The sequence below is a fragment of the Dipteris shenzhenensis genome, chromosome 20 (assembly GCF_047967505.1).
Source record: "Dipteris shenzhenensis isolate YYH24624 ecotype China chromosome 20, Dip_SZ_1.0, whole genome shotgun sequence".
NCBI classification, from domain to species: Eukaryota; Viridiplantae; Streptophyta; class Polypodiopsida; order Gleicheniales; family Dipteridaceae; genus Dipteris; species Dipteris shenzhenensis.
This window is the reverse complement of record NC_141615.1, coordinates 20,215,919-20,230,992: the sequence shown is the minus strand read 5'-3', so window position 1 is coordinate 20,230,992 and position 15,074 is coordinate 20,215,919. Positions and strand designations below refer to the sequence as shown.

Genomic DNA, 15,074 nt, shown 5'->3' with positions numbered 1-15,074 from the left:
ATTGCCTCCACCCTGTGGCTCATCTCAAACACTAAGAACATTTTTAATTGCACCAATATAATAAAGGATGTAGTAGAGGTGCCACCCCTACCACCTGTAGCTTATTTCCTGCTGCAGCATCTCCATCACCCAATATTAGTCTTCACATCATTACCACAACCTCCTGCTCATGGAAATCATCACTAATCTCTATAGCCCAAGATAATCTTCAGCTCGTACAAGAAGCTCTCCTAGCCTCTCACTATTAGGTCCTCTTCTCTGTCGCCCAAGCTTACATAGTCGTATTGCAACCATGTAACTTCTCCTCTACAACATAGAGCTCTCGATTCTGCTATCCAAACTCCCATAGCATAAGTAATGCCCACCCTCTTCATGAAACTCGTTGCCTTTCTCTTTCATGGGATGATCACAAGTATTACCACTCTTCTCTTGCTCACAGGGCTCATGAAGTGCATGGTCTCTATCGCCCAGCTCCTCCCAGCGTGCAATTGTGTACTCTGTTGAAATTTCCTCTCTCCAAAACACCTCAGCTTTCACTCCTTCTCTAGTCTCACATCTCGACCACTCTTGGCTGCTGCTGATCACTTGCTCACAAGCTCCTATCAATGAGAGGCTCCCCATCCCTGAGCTCATGTATCCTCCAGGTTGCCATGAACTACATAGCATGCTTTTGCTCACGGAGCTCTACTTTGTGTACCCGATGACCCCTTCATTCACAGCTTGCCACACCCAACCGGACTCCAATCCCAGTCAGCCCAAAATTCCTATGCGAGCTCCTCACCATCTCACGGCCCCTGCTCTCCTCCCGTTTGGAGCTTTTTAGATCACCATGCCTCCTTCCACACCCTCCCTCACCACTCAGCCCCTTCCTCCTCCTTACTCTCTGCACTCCCCCAGTGCTTTCCACCGAGCTCATCGTCCTCTTTTAGCATCCCTCCATGAGTTCCTATACCTTACATAAACAAGGCTTGATTACATAAACAAGGCTTGAGTAGTCTTTGCCTGTGGTAACTACTTCATATTGGGGAATTGTCAAGAAATGTGGAGCGACATTTAAACAACAATTCCATATCAATCGCCAACTCTTCGAGGGTTTAACCAAAAAATAAGGGGCTTTTAATGTTGATTCTTGCTTGGGCCATTAGAAAAAACTCCTATTAATTAATTAGTTGGTTTGGGGGGAGGGGGGAGAGCTTGAATTAAAATAAAGGGGAAGGGGCAATAATTAGCCGCAAGGGATAGGAGGGGGAGAGCTTGAATTAAATAAAGGGGGAGGGCGAGGGGGAGAGGGAGGACATGAGATTAGGGAGGGGGGGGGCACTAAAAAGGAAAGGATATCCCAAAGGGGGAGGCAGATGAGGGAGGATTTATAACACTTTGATAAGTATAGGGGCATATAATATTACTTTATTAGCTTAGTGATAGGGCTCACTCGTGGGAAAAAGAAGGTTTTGGGTTTGATTCATTTCTTGAATGTTTGAGGAAGCCCTCCTTTGACATAGGCTATGCATGAATAAATTAAGCCGTAGATAAACAGGAATATGTTGATTGTTGCTTGGGGTAGGATAGGGGGGTTGAATAAACACGAAAGGTTAATGTTGATTGTCGCTTGGGTTGGAATAGGAAAGGTTGACGTTGATTCTTGACTAGGCAATGTATCGATGTAAAATGTTAAGTGGACCGTTGGAATCATCTGCGAATGCTGAAATTAGATGTTATAATCTAAGCTATGTTTGAACTATGATGTGCAACAAGCGTAGGAGCTTCCAAGATTCTTGAGCTGATGTGCCAATAGCCTACTTGTCCGATTAAGGTTTAACAGTCGGGAAAAAACACTTTTTACACATTGCTGGCACATATCTGTACATCTATCTATCTACGTACATGTCGTTCACAGATGAATAATCAAACAACAATGCTGAGACAATATACCAGCGTTATATATTGCCATTAGTACAATGTAACTACTTAGATGTGCAACTCGATTTGATGAGAACGCAAGGATCTGAATGAAATTTACCACTCAAAAGAGTGACTATTTAATGGTATACACTTGCACTTGCACTTCAAGGCTGCAACAGTCTTCTGCGAGGTAGGAAAGCTTATTAGTACTTCTATAATTTTGCACTTCATTTTGGCACATTGACTTCAGTCTGCTGGTTCCTGCTTACGAATGTCTGATGAACAACAAGCACCACATCTCTTGGTCTGGTTGAAAAACAGCAAGTTTGATGCACCGGTTAGGAATGACTTTAATCCCATCTGGGTACAAAAAGAACGATAAGGACGGGTATAGAAAATGGTGAAAGGAATCGATCAAACAGCGAAATGAATCTGTTCTAGTGAAGATGAAGAGACCAGTAACTAGAAATAGCCAAGCAATTGTGCGCCATCCTTTATCAAAGAAAAAGCGCAGATGAATAACTCTGCTTCGTCTGTTATTAGGCGAGAGAAAAAAATTGGAGACCTAACATGGCCGCGGTGATCCACAGTCCAAGAGAGTGCAGAAAGAATGGGAGAAAGTACAAATCAGCGTTGTTTTGTCCGAGTAAAATGGTTTTTGTCAGATTGTTCCATAAGCTGCTTCAAGCTCGATCTTAGCTCTTGGTTGCCATTAAGAGCGAGCCCTTCAACTTTCAGTCTTGAGGATCTGCATTAAGTAGTAGCGCCTGACCTTTCTGGGTCCTTTGCATTAACTGCAACAGCAACAATTTCAAACACAGAGAAAACAGCACACAAAATATGGCCTAGGATGATGCACAAGTATCTTTGCTTGACTAACTGAATCAAGAGTGATTGCCAATTTGTCAACCATTTCTTCTACTCGAGATTTAAAACATCACAAGCTTCCAATGCAAGATTGGAAGCCTTGCTTAAGCATGTATTGACCTTTCTCAAAATCGCACTCTCCTTGAGCAGATTGTTGTGTCGTTTGCAGTTCTCCTTAGTACGAGCTTTTTTCCTGAATTGGTTCTCTGCACTCAAAGAACCCGTTGACACATCTGGCTGGGCTTCTGCCTTGTTCGGGGTCAAGTTTTCGCTGTACACGACGCAACATCTTCGAATGAGAAGTGTCAAAGCTTCACTATAGCACATGGCCTGAAATGCAAAACATTGACATACTCACAAGTTGCGTTTGTATCTCGGTTCGAGGATCTTTTTCGTTTTGGATTTCCTGGAGCTGGTAAGAAAGGCGGATTTGTTGATGACGTCTTGAATCTTGGCGTCCACTTTTCTGAGTTCCACGACCTGTAAAGAAGAATACAGGAATATCAACAAACGGAGACCAAAGAAATATCAGGGAGGGGAGCAATCTATACATCTATCACTATGTCTGTCTATCTATCTGAATGTCTGTCTATCTATCTATCTATCTATGCATCTCTAGCATGCACACGCAAAGTATGCGAGAAAGAAAATATACTGAAAAGAAAGGAGCTGCAATGCAAACCCACATTGGTCCTTGGCATCAATACATTCGAAGCTCTGTCGCTGGAATCAGACCATTCGACTTCGTTACGCCTCAGAAGATGCAGGCCTTGCGAGGCTTGTTCGCCTCTCCCAGTGTGGAATGGCATGAATTGTCTCCTTATCAGTCTCTTGAGTCCGCGCCAAGAACCGCAACGCTGTAGCACAACAGAATCTCCCGAAGACCGATCTACAGCAGTGGATTCACACCATTCGCGTCCATCCTCGACCCAGAGATCAGAGGCGATTGCGAGCTGCTGCTGCTTCGAGACTTTGGATGCCGCCAGGTAGTCGTCCATATCGACAACCAATTGATTCAATCTCTGGGAACCTATGATCCCCTCAAATTTGCCGAATCGATGCAAACAGGTCTCGACCTGCTCCTCTCCATCCTCTTCCCCAATCCTCCCCGAAGCAAGAATGTACGACTCTCCACGAGCTTCAGGGCTTCCGGGTGCTTGTTTGTGGTCGCTACTGCTGCTACCCAGGAGGCGTGTTTTGTCGGTGATGGGTTCCTCTCGCCGCCGTTTCTCGCACCCTATATCCGTGACCTTTTGCCATCTCCTTTTTCCAGGAAGAAGGGTCAACATAGCGGCCTCGACTGTTGGGGGCTCTTTCTGTTTTCCTTCCCCGGGCCTCTCTCTCTCTCTCTCAAGCTCGCTCGCACACTCAAACAAGCACGTCACACACAAACACTCTCTCTGAAGTTGATTGCCCGTACCTCCCTGCGTTCTCTCTTCTCAGTGCTTCACTTCTCCACATATTCTGTTTTCCAGCTCGTTCTCCGTTTTCGCTCGCGCGCGCGCGCGCTCTCTCTCTCTCTCTCTCTCTCTCTCACACACTCACTCACTCTCTCAAGCCCGCTTGCAAGAACAGAATCAGTCTATTTCTGCACAAACATGACTGAGCCAAGCTGAATGCTCGATTCTAAAATGCTCCAGCTTCTTCTTCTCATCCACCTGCAAGGCAGGGAGGGATGGATGATGGATGAGAGGGGGAAGAAGAAGATGGGCAGGGTGGAAGCAGATGACGAGTGAGCGGTATATGTCGAGAGAGAGAGAGAGAGAGAGAGGACCGTTGGCAGCAAACGTTCCAACGGTCACTTGTCATGGGTGGAGGACAATTGTAAAGACATTGTCCTTTTGGCCATACGAGTAGCTCCCACTGGGTTAGGGATACACGGGTAAAGATCTCTTACCACCATTCGGTTTTCATACATACGCGTAACTTGACCCGTCTATGACCGGCTCGCGAACGCAGTGCTCTGCTGTGTCTAAAGGTTGGGATCCTAGGCTCCCTTTCATTCACGGAATACAATTTAAGATTTTATATATAAATATCAATATCTAAATGCTTCTTATGAATTTCAAACATTTTTGAAGACTATTGTTTGGAGTCTAGGACTTGCGGTTGCATGTAGCTTGCATATTAGTTCTGTGATTCTTAATTAGTTCCACAGGTCTCTGTGTGTGCCAACTTTCTTTTATTGTTCGTTTATTTTACATATTATTTAATTATTTTATTTTATTTATTATTTGAGAAATTATTTATAAATTAATAAATAAATAAATATATATACTCTCTCTCTCTCTCTCTCTCTCTCTCTCTCTCTCTCTCTCCCTCCCTCCCTCCCTCCCTCCCTCCCTTCCTCCCACCCTCTCTCTCTCTCTCTCTCTCTCTCTCTCTCTCTCGCCCTATCTCTTCCCCTCCCTCCCTCGCCCCCCCCCCCCCCTCTCTCTCTCTCTCTCTCTCTCTCTCTCTCTCTCTCTCCACATTTTTGGAGACTGATCTTAACTCTCGGTTGCTTGCAGACTTCTTGTTAGTTCTACGATCGTCAATTCATTGCACAGGTCTCTGAGTGTGCCAACTTCCTTAAGGTAGTATTAAGATATGTATGTCTTCGTTTGTTTTATATATTATATATTTATTTCATTTTTATTATTATTTGAGAAATTATTTATAAATGAATATAAATATAAATATAAATATATATACTCTCCCCCCCCCCCCCTCTCTCTCTCTCTCTCTCTTGCAATAGACATGCATCAATATTTTATCTTATATAACCTGTGTGTGTGTGTACCTATTGCACGTCTACATTTGCTCTCTCTCCCACCCACATATTTCTCTCTCCATTGTACCTCTCTCTCTCTCTCCTCTCTCTCTCTCTCTTCCTCTCTCTCCCTCTCTCTCTCTCTTAATGTACATATTTCTCTCTCTATCCCTCATTAGCTTTTGCTACCAAAGCCCAAACCCCTTGCTCAATCGTTTCTTGCATTAGTCCATGACCTTCTGATCTCCCATCTTCTCTAAATATGGAACTATTCCCATTCTTTCCCTCCTCATCTAGCATCTTCCTCACCTTTCTTAGTATTCATGCCCTCATGACTTGTGTATTTGCTTGGAATCAATCACTCCCAGGCGGCCACAATGCTATGCTCAAAGTTATGCAAGCTCCCTGGTATGATGTAGAAATTGCAAGGAGACCCAAAACAACTTAAGTTTAGAAATAGGCAATATTGCACCTCTTGTGGGTCTTCTTCAAGGTATCTCCTATTTCTTCTTGGTCTATGAATATATATTATATAAATACATCAATAAATAAATAAATATATATATATCTCTTGCTCGCTTTGTGTGTGTGTGTGTCTTTGTCTGTGTCTGTGTGTGTCATTAGATTATATTATCTGTGTGTGTGTGTGTGTGTGTATTTTCACTAAAAAAAAGTGTGTGTGTGTGTGTGTGTGTCATTAGATTATATTCTCTCTCTCTCTCTCTCTCTCTCTCTCTCTTTGGCCACACATCTCTCTGCTCCCTTTGTTAGACAATGCACTCACACTACGTCATTGGTCCTCTACTCTCGCGGGCCACCATGTGGCATGTATGCTTGTGCTGCCCTCTCAACTCGCATTTACTTTGGCTGGCCGTGCTTTCCTATGGTACATACACGCATTTACTCCCCCTCTATGTCTCTATGTCCCACCACGCCGTCGCCATGTGTTCGCCTTGTCTTCTCTCAGCCCCGTCCACAGTCGCCACGTGTTTGTCTATCCATTGCTCCCATAGCCACTATAGATCGTGCCACATGGCAATCTCCCTCATTATCTCTCCTTCTCTCTCCCCCCTCTCTTTCTCTCTCTCTCTTCTTATCTCTTTCTCTCTCTCTCTCTCTCTCTCTCTCTCTCTTTATATATATATATATATAGATATATAGATAGATAGATAGATAGATAGATAGATAGATAGATATAGTTTATATTTATATTTATTTTATTTATATTATATAAGTAAATATAAATATACATAAAATTATGTATATATATATATAATATAGTGTCTATATATAAATATAGTCTATAATATTTATGTTTATATTTTATATTATATTCTCTCTCTCTCTCTCTCTATATATATATATATATATCTATATATATATATATATATATATTGGTGTCACGTTGCGCCTTTGTCTTCTCCCGTTGCCTACCTGTCTCCCCACTGCCACATGGTGATCTGGCGATCCAAATCCACCCCTCTGCCATTATGCGTAGTCTGCCTTCGCTTGACACATGGCATTGTTCGCACAGTCTGCTAACATGTGGCATCTTTCACAACAATCTGGCACATGTCCGCCGTCCGCAGTCTTGGTGCCTCATTCATTGTGCGCTCTCTGAATTGGGCCGTGCCACCTCTCCTCTCTCTCTCCATTATTAGATTATATTATATATTTCTCTATGTGTGTGTGTGTGTGTATCATTAGATTATATTATGTATTTCTCTCTCGTTGTGTGTGTGTCTTTGTCTGTGTCTATGTCTGTGTGTGTCATTAGATTATATTATCTGTGTGTGTGTGTGTGTGTGTATTTTCACTTTTAAAAAAAGAGTGTGTGTGTGCACAATTGTGTGTGTATCATTAGATTACATTCTCTCTCTCTCTCTCTCTCTCTCTCTCTCTCTCCAGCAACACATCTCTCTCCTCCCTTTGTTAGACAATGCACTCGGACTGAATCATTGGTCCTCTGCTCGCGAGCCACCATGTGGCATGTATGCTCATGCTGTCCTCTCAACCCGCATTTACTTTGGTCGGCCGCGCTTTCCTATGGTACACACACACATTTACTCCCCCTCTTTGTCTTTGTGTCCCACCGTGCTATTGCCACGTGTTCGCCTTGTCTTCTCTTAGCCCCGTAGTCACCACGTGTTTGTCTAGCCATTGCTCCCACAGCCACTGTAGATCATGCCATGTGGCAATCTCCCTCATTATCTCTCCCTCTCTCCCCCCCTCTCTTCTTCTCTCTCTCTGTATATATAGATTATATTTTATGTTTATTTTATTTGTATTATATATGTAAATATAAATATACATAAATTTTTATTTATATTTATATTTTTCTCTCTCTATATATATAATATATAATATTTATATTTATATTTTATATTATATTCTCTCTCTCTCTCTCTCTCTCTCTATATATATATTTATATCAGTGTCACATTGCGCCTTTGTCTTTCGTCGTTGCCCGTGTGTCTGCCCTCTGCCACATGGCGATCTGACGATGCAAATCTACCCCTCTGACATTGTGCGCAGTCTGCCTTGGCTTGACACATGGTATTGTTTGCACATTTCACTGACACGTAGCATCTTTCACAAGAATCTGGCACGTGTCTGCCGTCTGTAGTCTTGGCGCCTCATTCATTGCATGCTCTCTGAATTGGCCAGCACCACGTCTCCTCTTTAAACTCCCGCACTGTGCATGTTCTCCTCTCTCTACTGGTCCCTCCTTTGTACTCGCCCCTCTTTCTCTCTCTATAGGCTCGCGCCATGCCTCATCTAGGTGGCAGCCTCCCACGACTTATGACTCCTAAATGCTGACTCCTGATAGTGTGTGTGTGTCATCACGCCATTGCCATAAATCCCGCTACAGTCCTAAGAATGTCAGACTGACTCCTAGCATAACTCCTGACTATCGACAGTGTTGTCAAACTGTTGCAGTCCTGCACGTCTGCGAGTCTGTCCCACGCCATGTCTGCATTGTGTAGGTGAGGTTGTCACCTTCTGTTCCAAGCTATTGTCCCATGCCACGTGTCTCACTGTGCAGGTGCAGTTTGTGGCTCCACACTTCCACGGAACAGTTTGTGCCACATGTACAACGCACTGCTCATCTCGCTTGCATTGTTGCGCCATGTGGCCGTGCCGCAATTTCGACTGTTGGATCCTCCAGATCAATGACTCTGGACCTTTCCCCTCCCCCCATTCCGAAAGCTCCTTCGCTCTTCCGAACCTCCCTCCTCCTCCACCGAACCTCTACAATTCATCTGCAAGCCTTCAAATCCTCTCCACGTGGCAAGTCTGGTAATAGCCGCCCTATATAAGAGAATCTTTGGTTCCTCATATGCATAACTAAAATGAACTATTTTCTCAAACATTCCATTAGCCACTTTCTCAAACATTTCATCTCTTCATGAAAGATGAGGCAAGTGTTTTGCCTTGATATCTACCCCTGACGACCTTAAAGCTCATCACCACCTCTTCATGAAAGATGAGGCAAGTGTTTTGCCACCCCTAGCGACCTTAAAGCTCATCACCACCTCTTACCTCTTTCGTTTGTTTTGTCCTCCCCTCTCTACTTTATCTCCTCTCTTCCTAGATCTCTCGGCACACTTTGCTCTCTACCTCTCTCTAATAGGTCAATGCATATATGTATTGGCCTTAGGCAGTTAGTCCTAATATTTTGGCCCTCTTTTGTTGTTAGGGTTTTCTTTTTTTTGGGGACTAACCCTCCCCTTTAATAAATTTATCTTGTTTCTTCAAAAAATAAAAAGTAAAATAAAATACCTAGCTTGGTTTGACAGATAATTCTTCATAATTCCAAATGGTTCTTTTACTCTTAAAGTATTTTTTATCCTTTTACATATAGTACAATGCATAAATATTGGGTTGGCCAATTTTCTTGTAAAGATATATATTTAAGAGGCAATTTCTAAATAAGGAATTCAACTCTATATTTGACCATGTTTAGGCTAAAAGTAAAAGAGTCATAAAACAAACTCGCCCTTGTGAAAAATATTAGGCATAAAAAGATCTAGATGTAACTAAGAAGGTGTTCAATACATCCCCCCAAATATTTATAAATCGAGGGCATGATACAAGAAAAGGATCTTGAACCTCAATTGTTGAAATGAAGGCAATCTCCTTGGTGACTTCCCTCCTCAAAGTTGAGGCATAGAGTGGCAACATTCATAGACATAGGCATTTTGCATTTGTGTTCGTCACAACTCCATTGATAGTGCCAATTGAAACATACATTGATTGTTGTTACATAGGCATTCTACATTTGTGTTCATCATTGAAACTACGTTGATATTTGTAATCACATTGGCAATTTCTTCATACATTCACACTCACATACATTGGCTCTCACCCATAAATTTGCACTTGCATACATCTGTGCTCACATACATTGGTACTCACTTATGAATTGCCTTCACATTTGCAAACTTTTTGCATTTAAATGAAACAACTTGCATTTGCATTCATAAATCTACACAAACATATACAATTTCATTTGCATGTGAGTTTATGCATAGCTCATGCATAGTCACTCACATTTGCATTAAGACTATTGAAAATCCGTTTCAAAATGTAAGAAAGAGAGAGCATGGGAACTTAGTGGATGTTAGCTAGCATCCCCGAATTTGCAAATGTGAGCATATGCATATTCACGCACATTTATTAAGACTATTGAAAATCCATTTCAAATGTAAGAAAGAGAGAGCATGGGTCATTTCCAACATCCCTACATTTCAAAAATGAAGAATACTATGTGTTTATTATTTCTAATCTATCTTTCAAAACAAAAGTTTTTTGAATAGTTACTAACAAAATATTTGCTAGGAGTAACCAAATACTTGCTATGAATGCTTTCCAAGATGAACCAAGTACATGCTATGAATGATGCTATGATTAAGATATCTATCAAAACAAAAATTCCTTAAAATAACCAAATAATTGCTATGAGTACTACAGTGCATAACATGTGATTTGTAGCCATGAATGATTAATTAAGCAGTGGGGCTTATGAGCTGATTAGTTTTGCATATCATGGATAATTCATATAATCTACATGGGTTTAAGGATTGCTAACTAATTTTGATTAACATGCACGTCTAACTATAGTTGGTAACATTTGAGTATGTATTGTATCATGTTTTTTATGATAAGAGATTGAGAGGGTAAATTTTGTATAAGTGTATACCCAAGTGTTCATCCTTTCCTCTTATGTGTAAATATTCTATTAAGTATAGGGGAACTTTGTGTCTTTCCAACTATGTTCACCCAACAAGCATGAGGGAGATTGTTTCTATGATATCCTTCTTTAGCAACCTCAATCAATTATTTTATATGATTCCCTTATTTATAAACCTCTATCAATTTGTTTATGGTTTTTTCATTGTCTTTTGGGGATCGCATGAGAGATTGCATGTTAGAACATGCTCCATGTCATGGATAATGTTTTCCTATTAGTTTCGTTATTAAGAAGAGAAACTTTTATATTGGTATCAAAAGTTTGTATGCCCTAATAAAAATAAAGGTTTGAAAAATTCGCCAAGATTTGAAACTTTTATGAGGAAAAATGTAAACTTTTTCTTTAAAATTAAAAAAAAAAGTAAATTGTAATATGTTTTACAAATATTGTGAAACTAAAAAACTAGCTTGATAAACTTTTGCCAAGAATTAATATTAATATATAAGTATAGCTTCGATAAAAACATCCTTGCTCCGTGTCTTTCTCTCATTGGAGGTATTTAAACAAAAAGAGAAACACACATCTCTCCTCTATTCTTGGATCATGTGAGGACGTGGCATTATTCAATGGAGGCCGGTATGTCTTGGGGGGATGGGGGGTATATACTAGATGTGTTAGCTTATGCCTCGAGAGAAAGCATTGTCGAACTCAAGATCATTTGGGCTGGAAGAAGGGTGGAAGATATGCAAACAAAGAGAAAGGCACTATGGAGGGGGAAGAGATGCTGGCTCACTTAGAGGGGGTGGGAAAGAGGGAGGAGAGAGAATAACCCCCAAGGGCAATGAGGAGGGGGGAGAAGACTATCACCACTAGTGGTCCTACCAATGGAAGAATCGTTAGCTCTCTAAGGAGGGGGTGGAAGTAGCCCCTCCTTTTACCATGCCCTTTGTGGAATAGGGTGTGTGCTCCAAAGTAAGTCCCTACGTATAGGGTCCTTGTATAGGTTCTTATGGCTAGGGTGTGTGCTACATAATAGCATGATATGTCTAGTTCCCTCCTATAGGGTCCTATGTCTTGGGTCCTTCTACAAGCTAAGTGGAATCTCACATCAAGGTAGTCTCCCTCTTTCCCAAATGTGTGCCTGGCCACACAAAAGGGGAAGGGGGGTGAGTGTTCTTTTCCATTGGTACCCCCATCTACTTCCCTACCAATTTACACATTTTTCCTCCTCTTTTTTTTACATAATGCCTCCTTTGGTTTTGAACCCATCCAATATGAAACAATGGTACCAAGGTATGAGAAAAAATAGATGTAGTTTTGTGGTAAAGTGGGAAACTCCAAAAAAAAATTGTCATCTTGGATTGTGAGTGTCTTGATCATAGAGACCCATGTCCATATATTTTCACCTCCTACATGTGATTTCCTTATCGATCAAGGCTTGACTATATGGAATCTTGAGCCTATCACTTAGGGGGGTAAGGCCCATCAAGTTGCATTATTTTAATCTCATGTACTATGCTCTCAACATATTTCTTATTCTATGGTCTAATTTGATGTGATAAGATGTGGGAGTTGATGATACTATCATTTAAGATCCTTTGGCAAGACTTGTAGGGTTCACCTTGGCTACTAGACTAACATTGAAGGAGAAGATAATACACAAAGAGAGGAAGAGGGAAGGGGGAAATTTAAGAGGGGAAAGGAATAAGGGAGGGAAAGGGATGAGGGAGTGTATAGGGAGACAAGGGATAGAATAGAAAGAAAAGGGTGGAAAACAAAGGCAAATAAGGGTAGTGGTGGAAGGTAGATAGAAGGGACTCTAGAGAAAGGAAAGAGGGAAAAAGGGATGGAGGAAATAATTCCATTAAATATCAATGGGATCTTGAATAAATAACCCACAAGGCCCTAGCACAATGTAGTAGAACAAGCCTAAGTATATTGTGGGTTTTGGGAGCTACAATAGGGGCAAGTAGGAGGCTTGAGGAGGAACAAACATGGAAGGAAACTAGAGAGTGGAATTAGAAGCTCAAGGTGAAAGGAAAGATCACAAGCAATGAGATGGATGCTCATGGCTTGAGAAAACAAAATGGGGTAATGAAAGGAGAAGGAGAGAAGTTAGGCCAAGGCAAGAAGAGGGAAGACATACAAAAGGAAGGTAGGGAAGCTAGGTAGTGTTAGGAGAAAAAATTGAACCTAGTAAAATAAGATTTTATTTTATGCATAACTAGCTTTTACATGCCAAACATCTTACTTTGTCAGCCTTTAAAGAATGTCTAGAATATACCCCTTAAATTAAAGGAAAGGAAAAATATCACCCAAAATGTTTTCATTGTAGCTACCAAAAAATATATTAAAATTAGGCTTTTGCATTGAGTTCACCAGTTTTAAGTCCTCTCGTACTTTTAGACTATCTCTATCCCCAATCATATGTTTCCACAAACGTTTTTACACATTTTTGATTATATGCATTAGGTCCAACAAATATGTCACTGTATGATGCCTCCAATAAGGAAGAGTGTAAAATATGGAAAGACATTGCATGCCAGGTGGAGGTGTTTTGACTTCTAGATCATGCCAAAGACACTCCCAATCACTAGATCTCATGATTGGAGGAATAGGAGTTAGTTCAACCTCCCCAAAAGATGGATTAAATTGATATGGATGTTCCATAGGAAGAAACCGCCTTTGCTTCTCATATACCATCTTTGAAATATTTTTTGAGTACCGATTGAACAAAATATCTCCACGAAGGGGACATGCATAGTATCCAGACACTTGGAGATCAATTAAAATTATGGGACAAAAGAAAATAGTATTGAGAAGTAAAAGAAAAACACAATCAATCGCAGATCAAACAATCACAAATCAATTAAATTTCATACCTGAGCAATCATTCAATCTAGGATAATCATTCCATTGGGGACAAGTTGGAGATTTCTCATATGTTCCTTTGTAAAGGATGCAATCATTGGGACATGCATGAATTGACTTGTAATCCATTCCTAATGATGTTAGAATTTTCTTTGCTTCCTTTCTTGAGCCAAAAATTGTTTTTCCTTTTGGAAGTAGTGTTCGAAGTAACCTAAGGCATCAATCCATTCAATGAATTCAAAACATGAAATTGGAAGTACATGCAGTGAAATTGTACTTGAAGTACATCAAAACTCTTACTAAAATGGGGAAGAAACACTAGGTTTCCACCATCCATAGGTTGCATGTAAATTTAAGAGTAGAAGAATCGTTGCAAGATAAGATTTTCTTGCCCCTTCATATAACATGGTGCTTGCAAGCTTCATGTCGTAATCTTTCCTCTTCAGGACTCATGTTATCATCCTTGATATCTTTGATATCTTCATCTCTTTCATCTTGGGGTGAAGGATCATCAAATGAAGTGTTATATCTTGCATAATTTTATCCTCATTCAGTGCATCCTCCTCTTCAATGCTTGTATTTTGTTACTCTTTTGTCTCTCGATCTCCTCCCTTAGAGCGCTTTGATATGCTTGGGTCAACATTGTCTCATGAGGACAATTATGCAATGCATGTGCTCTCAAACTTCCTTCCACCATTTCATATCCCTACATGAAAATAATTTAGATAGTTTGGTGAACTAGACAATAAAGGAAGTTGTACCTCATCATTGAAATCAACCTCAAGTAAAGGTTGGAAGTGACCAAATCTATTTATGTGTGTGATTGATATGGTGTGTAGTCTCCTTATTTGTCCTTTGCATTATGCACAAGCAAACAATACCTGTTCACAAAGACTTGCTCTACTAGCCTCTTCTTCGGATTCCAATGAGCTTGAAGAAATTTATAGAGAGAACACTTGCATATTACATCTCTATGTAATTAGATAATACATGAATGATGACAAAAAATTCAAAAGAGGCATGCAAAATGGAAAAAAATCTTTCAAATGTGGAAAAGAGGCATGCAAAAATGGAAAAAATGATATTTCCATCGATAAAATGTCTCGAAAATGTCTCAAAGTCAATAAAAGCATCGATAAAAGCGCCAATATTAACGTTGAAAAATGCAAGACTGTCAGACAACATTAGCTTGCTCTGATGTGATCAAAGGAATTTTAATCTACCTCAAGAAATTAATAGAGGGAACATAAGCTTTTTACTGACAGAGTTTTATGTAGGACGAAAATCGTTTGATGTGAAGCGGATAGCATATCTCCTTTATTTTCAATATGGATCATGCATGGAAGTTTAAAAAAATGCATGGATGTGATTCTACCCATGGAGATGGGACCCAATGGTCATGATACTTTGCATGGGACTTAAAATCACCTAGTTTGAGGCCCATACATAGTATCATGGCCACTAGGCTCCATTTGCATAGTCTTGAAT

The 15,074-nt window shown here is 40.6% G+C and overlaps 1 protein-coding gene across 2 annotated transcripts; it reads right to left on the bottom strand.

Annotated features, from left to right (window-relative positions):
* Nucleotides 1-1,995: 1,995 nt before the first annotated feature.
* LOC147889395 (uncharacterized) lies at nucleotides 1,996-4,513 on the bottom strand. 2 transcript variants are annotated; one of them, XM_087391623.1, is made up of 4 exons: nucleotides 3,456-4,513; nucleotides 3,128-3,249; nucleotides 2,890-3,040; nucleotides 2,002-2,696 (listed from the first exon to the last, which is right to left on the bottom strand). In XM_087391623.1, exons 1-4 carry the CDS (start codon nucleotides 4,056-4,058, stop codon nucleotides 2,637-2,639), a joined length of 936 nt encoding a protein of 311 aa, XP_087247749.1. In that variant the 5' UTR covers nucleotides 4,059-4,513; the 3' UTR covers nucleotides 2,002-2,636. The 2 variants fall into 2 exon arrangements, with proteins under 2 accessions (XP_087247748.1, XP_087247749.1); XM_087391622.1 differs by having other exon boundaries at nucleotides 1,996-3,040.
* Between the last annotated feature and the right edge of the window lie 10,561 nt (nucleotides 4,514-15,074).

Bases quoted from the DNA above. Each gene is read 5' to 3' on its own strand.
- LOC147889395 (XM_087391622.1), bottom strand. From the start codon at position 4,058: ATGTTGACCCTTCTTCCTGGAAAAAGGAGATGGCAAAAGGTCACGGAT. The intron at 3,250-3,455 runs GTGGGTTTGCAT...TCTTCTTTACAG, and splicing joins TATTGATGCCAAGGACCAAT to GTCGTGGAACTCAGAAAAGT. The intron at 3,041-3,127 runs GTGAGTATGTCA...CGTCGTGTACAG, and splicing joins CCGAGATACAAACGCAACTT to CGAAAACTTGACCCCGAACA.